The sequence below is a fragment of the Mastacembelus armatus genome, chromosome 24 (genome assembly GCF_900324485.2).
Source record: "Mastacembelus armatus chromosome 24, fMasArm1.2, whole genome shotgun sequence".
NCBI lineage: Eukaryota > Metazoa > Chordata > Actinopteri > Synbranchiformes > Mastacembelidae > Mastacembelus > Mastacembelus armatus.
Genome location: NC_046656.1, coordinates 10201268 through 10217476, shown reverse-complemented (window position 1 = coordinate 10217476; position 16209 = coordinate 10201268). Strand labels below are relative to the sequence as shown.

General features: G+C 40.9%; 2 protein-coding genes across 2 annotated transcripts in view; one reads left to right on the top strand and one right to left on the bottom strand.

Annotated features, from left to right (window-relative positions):
• LOC113137072 (MAM domain-containing glycosylphosphatidylinositol anchor protein 2) overlaps positions 1–16209 on the top strand; it is a 150554-nt gene that overhangs the window by 34436 nt on the left and 99909 nt on the right. The gene's annotated exons all lie outside the window — the stretch shown is intronic.
• On the bottom strand, positions 561–5029 carry LOC113137073 (low choriolytic enzyme-like). The gene is made up of 8 exons (XM_026318422.1): positions 4958–5029; positions 4833–4851; positions 4657–4719; positions 4436–4582; positions 4222–4339; positions 963–1141; positions 785–866; positions 561–687 (listed from the first exon to the last, which is right to left on the bottom strand). The coding sequence occupies exons 1-8, from the start codon at positions 5027–5029 to the stop codon at positions 561–563; spliced, it is 807 nt and encodes a 268-aa protein (XP_026174207.1).

The following is a 16209-nucleotide window of genomic DNA, read 5'->3' as shown; positions in this document are numbered from 1 at the left end:
CAGCACCATCAAGAGTTTTTTTGGCAGACTAGAACATGTAATTTCAGATGAAGTGAAGCACTTAAGAGCACTCTAGTTACCCTGCAACAGCAGAACTCACAGCTGATGTCTAATAGTAAAAAGTAAGAGCATTCCCATATGCACAGTGTGAAGAGAACTCAAGGGATTGGGACTAAACACTTGTCAGTGAGGCTAATTGAAAAAAAAAAAAAAAAAAGCCTTTAGTTTGCTAGGGAGCATAAAGATTGGACTCTTGGGTAGTGGTAAAAGGCCATGTGGTTTGATGTGTCCAGATTTATCCTGTTCCAGTGTTATTAAATTTGGCTATTATGACTTCATACAAAAATGCAGCCCTTCTAAATGTATTCTCCAAACTACTAAATTGTCTTTGATTTATTTATATTTTATCTACACAGTGGCCCAGTATATTACATATACTGTAAAATAAATGACAAAACACAAAACTCCATGAATTCATGATCAACATTTTATTATTATAGTGTGACATTAATGGTTGTCAGAATCAAAACATAGTGTAGTAATCCTCTATTCAGCAAATTCTAGCAGCTGTAGAGCTTGTTGATCCTGGAAATATCTATTTTAGATACTCCATTTCTCTGGCCGATGGGAACAGAGGCATCGGGGATAGGAGTTATGGTTTCCAGCCCATTCTTTCCAAAGGCAGTTCTATAGATTTGGACAGTGGTAATGAGTCAAAGAATCATTTAGAAATTTGTCTTTGGAACAACATTAGATACAGCATCGAATTTCTGTTCTCCCTTACCTTCCATAGTGCATTACTGATGAGTAATCGTATGGAGTGTTGAGATTATTCGTGTCCTGTTTTTGGAAGTTGTTGGTAAAAACTGGTAACAATGAACAACAAAAAAAAAAAAAATAACTAAACCACCATGAAGTAATTTATCTTGATCAGTTCTTCAATGATGCAGTGAAATTTTTACCTGGATCGATGTTTCCCCAGCTAATTTTGACAAACGAGTCACGGTCGCTCCGAGTGTGCTCATGGTAGAAACCCATTGCATGCAGCAGCTCATGCTGAATTATGCCGTGTTGTACACAGCCATATCTCTGCAGCGACACCACCTGCTTGAGTCCAGTACGACCCAGTAAAGAGGCACATCTAATAGCAAAGAGTGAAAGATATTACAGTCTTGGGTGTTGACTTGGATCTCAGATTTGGGACTTGTGAATAGTCTTTTACTTTTTAGTTCTTTAATGCATTAACATTTAGGAAACGTTAATGAGCTGAATGGCATTACCAACTGTGACTTGACAAACATAATGCATCAAGTATATTGATTCCACAAAGTGGACATGCATTCAGAGTTAATTTCTCAGTGCTAAGTTGGTAGATAAAGAAAATATATATGGACTAAAATCAGGTAAATAATAAGTACATCACTTACCTGATATTGCAGCTGGGGAGTATGTTTTTTTTTTTCATATTGCATGGTAATAGCCAGTTTAAAGTGATCATATAATAAACAACTATTCAATGCTGATACTAACAGCATTGAATTTGAATTTCTTGCATACATCAGTGCAGTAGTATCAACTATAGATATATTTTAAGTACATTCTGAGAAATATGTAGTTACATTCAAACTAGAATTCATCCATCCATCCATCCATTTTCTACCGCTTATCCGGAGCCGGGTCGCGGGGGCAGTAGCCGAATCAGGGATACCCAGACTTCCTTCTCCCTGGACACTTCCTCCAGCTCTTCCGGGGGGACACCGAGGCGTTCCCAGGCCAGCCGGGAGACATAGTCCCTCCAGCGTGTCCTGGGTCTTCCCCGGGGCCTCCTCCCGGTGGGACATGCCCGGAACACCTCCCCAGGAAGGCGCCCAGGAGGCATCCGAAACAGATGCCCGAGCCACCTCAACTGACTCCTCTCGATGTGGAGGAGCAGCGGCTCTACTCCGAGCTCCTCCCGGGTGACCGAGCTCCTCACCCTATCTCTAAGGGAGCGCCCGGCCACCCTGCGGAGGAAGCTCATTTCAGCCGCTTGTATCCGCGATCTCGTTCTTTCGGTCATGACCCAGAGCTCATGACCATAGGTGAGAGTGGGAACGTAGATTGACCGGTAAATCGAGAGCTTCGCCTTCTGGCTCAGCTCCTTCTTCACCACAACGGACCGGTACACCGACCGCATTACTGCTGCCGATGCCCCGATCCGTCTGTCAATCTCACGTTCCGTCCTTCCCTCACTCGTGAACAAGACCCCGAGATACTTAAACTCCTCCACTTGAGGCAGGATCTCTCCCCTGGCCTGGAGATGGCAAACCACCTTTTTCCGGTTGAGCACCATGGCCTCGGACTTGGAGGTGCTGATTCTCATCCCAGCCGCTTCACACTCGGTTGCAAACCGCCCCAGTGAACGCTGGAGATCCTGGCTCGATGGAGCCAACAGGACAACATCATCTGCAAAAAGCAGAGATGAAATCCTGTGGTCCCCGAACTGGACTCCCTCCGGCCCCTGGCTGCGCCCAGAAATTCTGTCCATAAAAGTAATGAACAGAACCGGTGACAAAGGGCAGCCCTGCCGGAGTCCAACGTGCACTGGGAACAGGTCTGACTTACTGCCGGCAATGCGAACCAAGCTCCTGCTCCGTTTGTACAGAGACCGGATAGCCCCCAGCAAAGAGCCCCGGACCCCATACTCCTGGAGCACCTCCCACAGGATGTCACGAGGGACCCGGTCGAATGCCTTCTCCAAGTCCACAAAACACATGTGGACTGGTTGGGCAAACTCCCATGAACCCTCGAGCACCCTCGAGAGTGTGTAGAGCTGGTCCAGTGTTCCACGCCCAGGACGGAAACCGCATTGTTCCTCCTGAATCCGAGGTTCGACCACCGGCCGGATCCTCCTCTCCAGCACCCTGGCATAGACCTTCCCCGGGAGGCTGAGGAGTGTGATCCCTCTGTAGTTGGAACACACCCTCCGGTCCCCCTTCTTAAAAAGAGGAACCACCACCCCGGTCTGCCAATCCAGGGGTACTGTCCCCGAACGCCACGCGATGTTGCACAGGCGTGTCAGCCATGACAGCCCAACAACATCCAGAGACTTGAGGTACTCGGGACGGATCTCATCCACCCCCGGTGCTTTGCCACCGAGGAGCTGCCGAACTACCTCAGTGACTTCGGCTTGGGTGATGGATGGATCAGCCTCCGAATCCCCAGCCCCTGCTTCCCTTATGGAAGACGTGTTGACAGGATTGAGGAGATCCTCGAAGTATTCCTTCCACCGTCCGACAATATCCCCAGTCGAGGTCAGCAGCTCACCACTTCCACTGTAAACAGCATTGGTAGAGCACTGCTTCCCCCTCCTGAGGCGCCGGACGGTTTGCCAGAATTTCTTCGGGGCCGACAGGTAGTCCTTCTCCATGGCCTCACCGAACTCCTCCCATACCCGAGTTTTTGCCTCCATCACCGCCTGGGCTGCAGCACGCTTAGCCCTGCGGTACCTGTCAGCTGCTTCGGAAGTCCCACAAGCCAACCAAGCTCGGTAGGACTCCTTCTTCAGCTTGACGGCATCCCTTACCTCCGGTGTCCACCACCGGGTTCGGGGATTGCCGCCACGACAGGCACCCGAAACCTTACGGCCACAGCTCCTAGCCGCCGCGTCGACAATGGAGGTGGAAAACATGGTCCATTCGGACTCAATGTCCCCAGCCTCCCCCGGGATCTGGTAGAAGCTCTCTCGGAGGTGTGAGTTAAAGACCCCTCTGACAGTGGGTTCGGCCAAACATTCCCAACAGACCCTCACAGTACGTTTGGGCCTGCCAAGTCTGTCCCGCTTCCTCCTCCGCCAGCGGATCCAACTCACCACCAGGTGGTGATCAGTTGACAGCTCTGCCCCTCTCTTCACCCGAGTGTCCAAGACATACGGCCAAATGTCAGATGACACGACTACAAAGTCGATCATTGACCTCCGGCCTAGGGTGTCCTGGTGCCATGTGCACTGATGGACACCTAGACAACTAGAATTCAATGTGTCCAAAATACAAACCGTATCTACTCTCAGCTATATTTTGGATGCCACATTATGCACAGTGCATTTAACTAAGTGTAGATAAATATTCTTATTACTCACTGGTGTCTTTGCAGATGCAATTACAGTATACACAATTACTGTTTATACAGCATGTACGTTCTCCCTTCAAATGCAAGAGTATTATGCTGTAGTTATTCACATACCCAGATCTTGGTTCAAGGCTTAAGTACGCCATCTGAGTTGTATGTGTAATGAAGCGAATGCAGGTTTTTGCTTGAAGTTCTCTCATGGCGCCTGCGATCGCTTTCTTTTCAGTGTCATCTACAGTTGTGCAAGAAAGTACTAAGTAAGTAGCATCATGGTTAACATGTAATATCCATTTTCTTTGATGCATTAAATTAAAACATTGAAACCCACCATAACTGTCACTTAATTCAAAAGGAATTTCCACATATCCATTAGCAGACTTTGGCCACAGACAGGAATTTGTATTTGAAGCACACTTCATAGCGTTCCTGGTTGTTGGAATGATCACGTCTCCTTCCAGCAGAAAATCAGTAGATGCTACGAAAATAGAAGAAATCATGAGAAACTAATGTTTCCTTACCATCCATGGGCTATCATGATTGAGTGCTCACCATTGTTCATTCTCAGAATAGTTGTAGTAATGTCCTCGTTGGCAGGTGTTTCTACCAAGATCTCTAGAGAAGAGAAGAAGAGCAGATGTCATACGATTCTAGTTTGACCACAACAACAGTGTAATGTGTGAAAGACACAGGGCTGCAAATATATGCTCTGAGATTTAGTCACTTACCACTCTCAGTACCATGGACCTGCAAAAAGAAATGGAAAAATGACCTCTTTACTTAATTTTGTACTACTTAGACACACACACACACACACACACACACACACACAATATTTAGTGTATTTTCTTACATTGCCATCATGAGCATTACAGAAGCCCAGAAGCAGCAGCGGCAGAAGAGAAACTGTTGTTTTGAAATCCATTTTTGTCTGAAGGCGATGGTGCTCCAGATGTTCCTCACTGAGGACTGATGCTGATGTCCAGTCAGGGCCGAGTTTATATGCAGGATGTCAAGGTGTGTATGTGTATAGAGATTAGTGTTAAGGGCTCAGTGGACTCTGTCTTAGACACACAGTCGATGGGAGTGCCCTGTCCACCCTGGCAAACTGTTTTCACACAGGGATAATCTCATTCTAGGGGGATTACAATGACCACAGGCTGCTGTCGGCTCACTTAGCATCAGATTTCAAATGACCTTTTTAAACAACCATGCATGAGATTTGGGCCTATCCCAAAGTTTTATTCCAAAAATAACACCGTTTGAAAACACTTCCATTCTCCTGTTAAATATTTGCAAAACTGGAAGTGAAGTAGAAGCTTTTAAACCCTTTTCTATGTCTACAGTAACAACAATAGGGAGTGCTGGATTCCCAAAGATATGCTGTGTTTAAATTAGTGCTTAAACAATTCATAGACAGCTCAACTATTTACTACTTAACCAATTCAGTCACCTTTTCAAGCATACATTTGATAATACACTGAATATATTTTTTGAAAAAAACTAAATGGTTACTAAAAGTCTTGATCATGCCATATGTTATCATCATTTGTTGGATTTATTGAGTGAAATTTCCAAAAGTGAGAAAAACACTTTGTTAAAATGAAAATCAATGTTATTTATTTCTGATTTGTTTCCTGGGAGGACTGCTCCTTTTTTTTCAGCCGGGTATTTATTAAGTCAAAAAGAACTTAATCATGGTTGGTATTAGAGCTAACTTTCTTTTTGATCCTAATATGAGCACTTAAGAGCTCGATCGCTACCAACTCCACTAACTGCAGTTACTCTGTGTATGTCTTAACAGAACTTCATTTTCTATTGAGCTAAAATGGCATTGTGTCCTTTACAACCCTTTAGAGTCACTAAGTGCTTTTTGTATTACATTGGGTGTGACCTACTGTTGTGCAGCCCCATTTAAAATGTGTTTCTTCAAATAATAATAATGACTCAATTAGTGACTTGCTGTAAAGTCCTGTGTTCATTATTGACGCTCTGCTGCTAAAACAGTGGTGATCTCAGTGGTAAAGACTGAGCTTTGGCTACCAGACTGTGACAAACAGAAACAGTCCTCTAAAAATTCAAAATCCAGAAATGGGTCGTTTAGAGAGATGAGTATTCAGATTTATTGGCTGCATTGGTAATAAATCATCGGGTTTCAGTGGATTGTTTACAGGAGAAGAGGGATGTTGTCTTGGTTCACGGCACCATAAACAGCTTTAGGATCTGATTTCACATGTCAAGGTCGGCAGCTTCAAACACAGCTTCCATCATGGCACCCTTTATGTGATGTGCTCCTCTGCTGTACATCACAATAATGTGGCATTTATTATCGAGGAACAAAAATTGCACTGTGTGTGTGTTTTACAGAGAGCTAGATTGGAGGTGCAGTATGTGTGAACACCCTTTACTGCAAGCCCAATTAAACCCTATGGATGTGTAAGTTTTACAATTTTAGCATAATGCATTTTGGACATACATAGTTATCCAGTATTTCTTAATGTGAATGTGTGTGTGTGTGTCCATGTCTTTATTTTATTATATAGACAATATTTTTTTTGATGCCAGTGCACATTTTTGCCATTGTAGTGATGTTTCAGCTGGTCCACATCTTCAAAGACTGACACTTTGAGTTGTCTCAATTGAATGGGAGACATAATATGAAGAAAATGTTGTTACTCATCACACAAATTACTTTTTTAGGTTGTATTATGACTAAAGGTTTGTTCTAAAGGACTGGGATATAATTGTGTTAGTTACTCTAAGGGCCTAGGGACTGCATTGTCAACTATAGAAAAACATGTGTCTGTGCACCTTACAGAAAGTGCAGGTGCTGCATGTGTGAAGTACCGTTACTGCAAGCCCAGTGAAACCATGATTGGATTTGTGAATTTCACAATGTTTGCATCATGCATTAAGCAAACGCATGGTTATATGTCCTTAATGTGTGCACGCGTGTATGTCTGTGTGCTGGCTGTATGTGCCCGTTCCCATTCGGGTGATCCGCGTGGGTGCGCAGGTAATCCAATTTGTGTTTTAGAGTCACAGCACGAGTAATGCTCAATGATGTATGACCCATCCATTCGGTTGAGCTTTATTCCTAATGCCTCTCCAACTGCAGAGAGAGGTACATCTTATTCAGCCGAATGTCACTCTGGTGTTAGTCACAAAAAAGATTTTTTATTTCTCTCAAAAACATCTGCAGTTTGTTAAGTTGAAGGGGAGTTTAAGAAAACCATCAGTTGACAGTGTAAATATATAGTACAAGATTTTCCAGGTATCATATTTAGCTTGATTTTTCATTTTACCTTTGTCCTTCTGTATTCTCTGCCTTTTCTCTCAGAATGGTTGCACTAAATTTAAACCCGAACTATGTACTTGAACAGTATCATATCAGCAGTGAACATCTGTATTGTCTGTATTTCGACATATTTCTGATTGCTGGAGTATGTTCACATGTATTTGAACCACAACAGACACTGAAAGAGACAGATATAAAGTTTTGTCTGTACCACTTATCAGTCATCTAATGCTGTTACAGGTCTGGATTTTCAACAAAAGATTGTGATACTGGGCTGCAAGCAAGAGTTTTTATGGGTGAAGAGACAAAAATGTGCCATTGCACTGTGTTGCCATGTGTCAATTTAAGAGATGTCACAATTTGCAGGTTTAAAAGAAGGGAATGGCATGAGTGGCAGATATTTATTTAAAAAAAACACACATAACATAGAGAAGATATTGTTACTGACCATGCAATTGTATATATACATAATATTATTATATACACTGTGGTTAAATGTAAGGTGGCAACTGCTCTGATAAGCAATTACATCATTTAATTTATTTTTCAAGCAAAAACACAAATTCTTTGGGTTCAGCTGCCGCAATGTGAGGTTTTCTGCTTTTCTGTATTTTCTGTATCATTGTAAAAACTGAATAGTTTTTAGTTGGACTGTTGACCAGCAAGCACATAACATATAGAGATGTGACTTTGAACTTTTGAAAAAGATAAGGGGCATATTTTGAAATCAATAAAATAACCTGTAGATTAATGGAAAATAATAATAAAAAAAAACTAAACCCAAACAAATACACCTTTTCTTTGTGACTTTTACCAGTTTTAGTAGGTGGATTCTGTTGGTGATGGAGCAGATGGGAAGTTTTGGCAAATTGTTCCTGAACCACAAACACCAGTGATGGCAAGCCCTATTAGCCCTCCGCTGCACTAGAGTACATCTGTCTTTTTCTCTGACACTACGTGGGCAGCCAAGGACAACAGTCAATGAGCAATATCAATTTATGTAATGGACTATTAAACAATGTGCTTAACATTTAGAATCACTGCACTGGTGTTCAGTGGGAGTATGTGCCAGGAAGTTGGCTGCCATGATAACCACCCTGTGAAATGAAACACATTAGCCTGCTCTGCTGCCTCTTACACTCTCTAACTCCTCCTCCTCCTCTTACATTTGGTTGTCTGACCTGACACATATGCCCTTACTCTCCCTCCCGTTTGCTCTGCATATGACTGTATGTCAAAATAGCAATTAACTGTTTTTGCACACTGCATTCATGTTGGGCATCCCCTTTGATCTGATTCATTATGCATTTCTGTGCAATTCTTGACATTTATTCTGTTATTTTTTTCACTTGGTTGCTTAACATATCATGTAGCTGGATGTCTTCGGGTAACGAGTTGTTTTTTTTTTTTTTTAGCATTAGGTGCTCAGTAATGACATTATTATTATTATTTTTTTTTTTTTCTAGACATGACTTTCTAAAAGTAGCCCTTTGCCTGTCTCTTCTTTCTCTCTCACTGCTCTCTATACTGCAGTTAATCTGAGAAGGTAAACATCTTGTTCAAACTAATTGACATTCAGATGAAAAGGAACAAATATATCAAATATGAACGCCGTCTTAATTGGTGTGAACTACCACACTTGTAAGACCCTTGTGAATAGTAAATTAAATCAGATGTATTGTAGTAATGCAATTGATTAAACCACGATCCAGTTGCACACTCCATTCAGGGAATAATTGTGTTTGATGGATGAGGTGTCAAGTACTTGATGAGGTGGATTTGAAAATGATACTATAAAAGGACTTTGTGCTGAGAGAAATAGGCCCGAGGGTAGAAGGAGATGGTGTAAGTGAGAGAAGTGATAGGCAGGGAAATCTATCAGTCCAATAGGAGCCAATGTGTGTGTGTGTGTGTGTGTGTGTGTGTACATTTGTTATTACTCCTGAATATCTAATGTCCAGTAGAAATCAGCATGAAAAATGTAACATTACTATATATGGCAATTATGCTGGGCTTTATGCATTAATATGCTAAACCAAATTTCATAGATGTCCAGCCAAAATACAGCACAAAGATTTTGAAAATGTGATAATCTAATAGTCTTTTTATCAATGTAAAGGTGTCTATAAATAAACTGTCTGTTTCAAATAATTTATGATGTTTTACTACGAAAACCCTCAGACATCGCTCATTCTTACAATTAGCTCTTCTGGTTCTTCCTGAAAAACTCGATAAATATACATTTATTTTCATTTTATTTTAATTTCATTGAACTACTGTCCCCTGCTTCACTAATGTCTTAATGTACATGTACAAGTTTCCACATCACTGATATGTTAACTGCATATTGAGTATTACTGGCTTCCAAACTAGTTGTAATGTCACAAAAACATTTTGTCACCGGGCATATTAAACTAAGATTTAACCTTTTAAACTCCATAAAGAGGCCCTGGTCATTCGCCTGCTCCCCTTCCTTGCCTTACATGTCAGTTCTTTAATATACATGACAGGTGGTATTTCTGTAATCAGCAGCATCCACTGTTTTCAGTCCAAGCAAAGTTTGAGAGGTTAGGGTGGTCATAGATCAGTTTCCGTCTTCAGCAGATGAAAACAGCCTACTGTTATCAAAAGCTGAAGTCTACTGATTTTCCATGTTAATTATTTTAGGATTGTTAATGGCTTGATGATAAGACATAAGCTGTTAAATTGAAAAAAAAAAAAATCATGCAAATATGGCTTTGTCTTTGAAAATAAAGTAGCCACTGTTTTCCCTTGCTTTTCTGGCACCTGGAAATAATGCAATAACAATGTCAGTACATAATTTGAAGTACAGCACCATATACAGACAGTACAAAAACTAGTAGTAGTGTTTCTCTCCCAGGTTAAGTTCTCTTATAACAACTATGCACAGCCATTTGAGAGTAAAGCATCCAGCAGAAACTAGGATGCGGCGCACACATCAACAAACAGCTCGGCACCTGAAGAAGTAGGTTTGATGATTGATGTGCAAAGCAACCACTGGCTCTTATTACAAAGGTGATTGGAAAGGACATGCTACCCATTAGCGTTGTGTAGGGGGAGAGTATTTGATGATACCTGTTCAGTCGGAGTATACAGTACCATCAAGAAAAACAATCAGGGCATGATGGGATAAACTGATAATACAGGTGCAGCACAAGCGAACAGCCTTGTGTTTTTATTGTGTTGTGGGAGATCAGGGGTTTTCGGTAATAGCGAATAGCATTTCAGCTTGAAATGCCCATTCCTAATATTTTTTAGGTACTAACCCGTTAGCTTGCCGTGGGCTAACATTACAAAGATGCATTGTGTTTTACTGTTTGTATGTAGATTTGGTTACGTTGGTAAGGCCGTCCGTAGGCTAATGGGTGGTACACATGTGGTCACTAACAGTGAAAAGCTTATGTTATCACATTACACAGAGCATGTGATTTAGTAATCTCGCAGGGCTTATGAGAATGTTTTTGTGGTTTGCTTTATCACATTTTAGCCACTTTTGTCATGTGATCATGAGCTACACTGTAGGTGGATAAACACAGGAACAGTATTAAATACATTCTTTACATAAAGTATCAGCAGGCCTGTTCTTGTCATATCTCTGCAACACAGTGGCTCTTCCAGCCAATTATTATCGCTTACTGCTAAATTACACCAGTATTGTGGCTAAAATGGGAAATCAGCTTGCTTATTCTCTTGTCTATTTGACAAAAATTAGTTGTTTTGACCTTTTTTTTTATTTTTATTTTGCTTTCTTAAAACTTTCAATATGTGACAAAACCAACACCATGTAAAGTCTTTTAATTTCAGAATGAATTTTTAATTGAAGAAAAATCTCACACAGTATACAGTTTTTTAATACAGTGGTTATTCTTCATTTATTTGTTGACTTCTTCAAATGCCTGTCAGTGTACATGAGCTAACTTACTCAGGCTCTTTACCCAAATGTAGAAAATCATTTGTGATTTTGTGATAGAAAAGTGCAACTTTAATCTTTATTTTTTAATCTTTTATTATTTCACTGCACTGTATTTAACATCACATGGAATAAGCAGCTATGTGTGAGTTAACAAAAAGTTCCAATTTATTAAATCTCGAAAAGTCTCAGATCCAAATTAATTTGCAAAACAATGTAACAGTTTGTGTTTTGTGATATTACAGTAGTATAAAGTGAGCACAGCTCAGTGAGAGCTCTCTAAAACCTGCCTGGCTTAGAATAATGAGGTGTTAGAGCCTGCTGCCCAGGCTTAGCTGCACATCTCCCCATTGGAAAAGTTATGGATGGTATACAGTTACATACTCACTCACACACACTTAAACATGGACATACGCCCCCTGGAGGTGTTATGGATACCTGCATAATGCAAAGACAGCCCGCAGGCAGCACTGACAGCCAGCCTACGCTGTGGGCATTGATAGGACAATCAGTTCTCTCTGGAGTCACCACAGCCAATCATCAGACAGTTTTTTGGCGTGCAGCACCCAATCTTCAGAGGGTTGCCAGATACTCTATCCTCGGTGAGCTGCTGCTGGCTTACTGCTAGCCAACCATAAAGAAATCTGCTGCTATGCGTCAGCCAGTCGTGCGAGTGCTGGCCAGAGTTAGGCTTTTCAACAGAGAACTCCTGCATGGATACAGCCAGTCTGAGCTTTATCCTTCCCTACAGATGTCCGATTAGTGCTGTTTAGGGAAATCAGACTGCCACAACAGGCCCCAATTTGCCAATGTGGCACCATGATCGGAGAGACTGGTAGAATGGGATAGGAAAAACCCACAAAGGCTTACTTAACTGTAACACTGTGGTACTTGGGCTGGTATGGTGTGATAAACTGTCAGTGAGTGTTTGACTGTGCAGAATTGTTGGTAGACAAAATATAGTTTCTTACCTCAAGTTGATGACCTGTCTTAATAATACATGAGCCAGCAGGCACTGCTTGGCTCTGGAGGTCTTTCTTTAATGAGATTCTACATTTACCAGCATGTACTCGTAGAGTCCTATAAGTTTATTCCCCATAAACCTGTTCTGGCTTACATGAGCCAAGGACGTGCTCAATGGACTCTGGTCATGTTCAATTTAATGGCCCTATAACACATGCCTGTGGCTTAAGTTAACAATAGCATCAGATCAGACGATAGAAGTATTTGTATTGATACGTTCTTTTCCTATCAAAAGTGTTTTGAAATGTTCCTTGTGCAATTATGCACATTTTAACCAAACCCCTGTCATTTTCAGACCATCTATGTAATCAGCATTGCAGTTGTGAATGACACAAACTTTACATTTTCTCCTGTGTCTTGTTTTAAAGACACCATATTGGTTTACTCCAGGTACTCTGTTCTGTCTCATTGGGGCCCTCGCAGCGCATTGCGCCCAATTCACAGACTCTTGGGTTACGATACGTAACCAACGGTTTCCTCCCACAGTCCAAAAACATGTATGTCAGGTTGATTGGTGACTCTAAATTGCCCATAGGAGTGAGTGTGAGTGTGTGAAGTTGTTTGTCTCTATGTGGTCCTGTGATGGACTGGTGACCTGTCCAGGGTGGACCCCTGCCTTTCACCCAAAGAGAGCTGGGATAGGCTCCAGCAGATCCCTGTGACCCTAAATAGGAATAAGCAGGTATAGATGATGGATGAATGGATGGACACCATATTATTGACTTTCAGAGCCCTAGTGTAGTGTATGCTGGCTCACTTACATGGGTTGCTGTGAAATTGGATGGGGAGCCATCATCAATGATATTAGTTACACAAGTGCTTTTCATGCTGTAATAAGTCAAAATGTCAACAGTGAAAAAAGTCTGTAACGCCAAACAGTCAGGAAAGTGTAACATTTTCTTTCTCATTTCCTGACAGTGCTGGTGGTTGACCTGTGTAATGTTTAGAAAACTGACCATTTCTTTAGTCTTTGAGAGAGTTATAGAGGATTATTACAGTCTGGTATTTATTATTTCTGGTATACTAAAGGATCTCTGCACTTCTTCCAGCACTGAATAAAACAACCAGATATTCATATCTGAAAAGCTAGATTCAGTAAATGTTAATTGTATTTAATAATAATTATTGTTCTTATCGTTATTATTATTCTTTACGTTTTTTCTGTTTATTTTTTGTTAATTGACTAATCTGATTAATTGTCATATCAGAAATTTTAAGTAGTAGTGATTTGACTAAACCCAGGGACAGTAATTACAGAATGGTGGGTTGAATGAACAGTTGTAGGTGTATGTAAGTGCTGAACATTGCTAGACAGTATAAAACCTCTGAGCTACATTAAATAGTTTTTCCATGTGGTTTCATTGTTTCGATGCCCACATTTGCAACAAGGGTAGCTGCGTGTGTTTTGTGGCACAACACCGCACAGCACTCCTCACATGATAAATCAAAAAAACTCCCCAAAAAAAAACAAGTATCCACTAATCAGCTTCAGGTTTGTTTATGTCACTTCCTCAAGATGGCTTATGTGTCATAAAGTCTGCGCGAACAAAACAGATGCAGCTGTATGCAGTCAAGCTCCATAAGCCCTGCTGAGGAGTGTCGTAATGTGGGAGCGAAGATGGATCTGTCTTCTGAAGCTCCCCACCTTCAACTGGCACAAGTCCTCTCGCTTCTCTTTTCTGTAGCAGGTTCACACTGGCCTATTTTTTAGAGTAACAAAGCGTGCATGTGTATGGGCATGTGTTTGTATGATTGCATGCGTGTTTATTGTGTGTGTACGTGTCTGCTTTCTATAAATAGCACCTCACAGAGCCTCAGCTGTGCAAGGTTGTTCTGTGTCCGTTGAATGATCGGACAAACAAACCCCTCTGCTGTGTTAATAACCTTCCTCAATTCAAGTACCCAATTTATAACAGTAAGCTTCAGTTTGTGCCATTGTGCCACAAAAAGGCCACATGATAGGTCCCTCTTGATTTTAATGAGTGTCTTCTCTTACTGCTGCGCTTGTTGCATTTTCTGTGATGCATCTGTGTATCTCAGCTCAGCAGTAGTGTGATAGATGATCTTTGCCAATAGTGTGAAGCCAAATCTACACAGTCTCATTTACAATAACACCATAGGCCACGGAGTACATGCCAGTGCCTTACAGCCTGTAGTCAATACGCTAGCACAACCCGTGATGCAATAATATAGAGGTGCTGCTGGGAAATCATTTCAAGGCCTTACACACATGGATGACCCCATGTATGTGTTGCTTCTCAATTAAAGAGGAGAAAGGGCCAGATGCAATGTAAGCTTACACTTTCTAATGAGTAAGGCATGAGGGGAAGCATTGAAAATCCTGGAGTTGCTTCAGTGTGATCTTTGGCAATAGATTGTGTTTACCTATTCTTAAAGTTAATAATCCATTTAATTCACACTGGTTTAACCAGTGCTGTTAGTCAGAATCACCTGGGAGGACACAGTAAATATAGTTTCTAGCTATAACATGGCTTATGTTCAAATTTAATATGGTTGTGCAATATGGTTCAATATCCACATTTCACACTAGTTCTATAAATACTACTATACCATCACTCTACAGATTTTATAGGATTCCAGACACCTTATAATAGAAATTAGTGGGTCCATCCGTCTCTGTTAGTCACAACGTATGCTACTTTTAATATTGAAGCTGCACTTACCAATATTTTATATCAATAATACATAGAGTTACTCTGTGTAACGTGATAGGAGTCTCTTCTAGTGACAAATCCACGCAGTTATTGCTTTTACATTTAGTGCTGATAGCTCTGCTTTGCTCCTTTATACTCTTATACTTTTTGTTTTTCTTTTACAACATGCCACTTTACTGTTTTGGTTCATTCTCGCTGCTCCTTCAACTTGGCAACAGGCAGTTGTCAGTGGAAAGAAACTGATAAATCCACCGTATACCACCTGCCCAAAGTTACTGATTAACTGGTGAGGAAAATTGAGCATTTGGCGGCTAAAAAGCAAAAAAAGGTCTGCTGGATACATAAATAAGCTGCTGTTTGTTGTCCCCAGTTATTGCTGCATCAAAGATATCCAAACAAAACAGAAGAGGGTATTTTGTTATATTATGTTAAGAGCAGATAACATTTGCATTAAGAAAGAACGCTATTTTGCTGAAATAACACACTTTTGCTCAATTTAGTGCACACAAGGGGCGTGCTGCTGTCTCTGTTTGGTGTGAATAATAGCTTATGGTGGCTAATGTTAGCAAATTAAACTAAAAACACTAAATACAAAGATGTTCTATTAACTGACATGGTACAGTATACATGCCACTTGTTATGGAGACTCTCAAGCAGTGAAATTTGAAGCTGATACTGGAGTTGTTTTTAGCAGACATATCTCTGCCAGATGTGGTAAAAGCCTTTAGCAGTGATGTGTACAGATGATTTGTTCCTGTTGTGAAGGACTTGAATGTGAAAATGGTGTTAACTTCCAGTGTTGGCTGTACAGTACCTAACCATTTTGCCCATTTGTTTTTTTTTTTTTAAAAAAACATCATTTTTGCAGATATGGCAACCATCAAGCATACTTTGCTGACAGCTTAATAATGCTGAGCTTATTTCTGTGTTATTGTAAGCTTTTTTATGTTGGCATAATGTAGTTTTATTATATAGCTGAAATTGGCTTTCTCCCCTATGGTCCGTTTATATCCAACTAGAGGTGTATTTCCAGTGGTTCTGGCACAGAATCAATATTGAGCTTGGTCTGATTAAAAGAAAATGCATACCTATATATATATATATATATATAGGTATGCATTTTGTATGTTTCTCCTATTTGGTTTCTCCCTATCTCCTGTTTCTGTCTATATGGCTGG

Excerpts from the sequence above, each read along its gene's own strand:
- LOC113137073 (XM_026318422.1), bottom strand. The coding sequence starts at position 5,029 with ATGGATTTCAAAACAACAGTTTCTCTTCTGCCGCTGCTGCTTCTGGGC. Across the intron at positions 4,340-4,435 it reads TGAATTAAGTGACAGTTATG|ATGACACTGAAAAGAAAGCG; the intron begins GTGGGTTTCAAT and ends GCACAACTGTAG. Across the intron at positions 867-962 it reads CTGGGGAAACATCGATCCAG|TTTTTACCAACAACTTCCAA; the intron begins GTAAAAATTTCA and ends CATTGTTACCAG.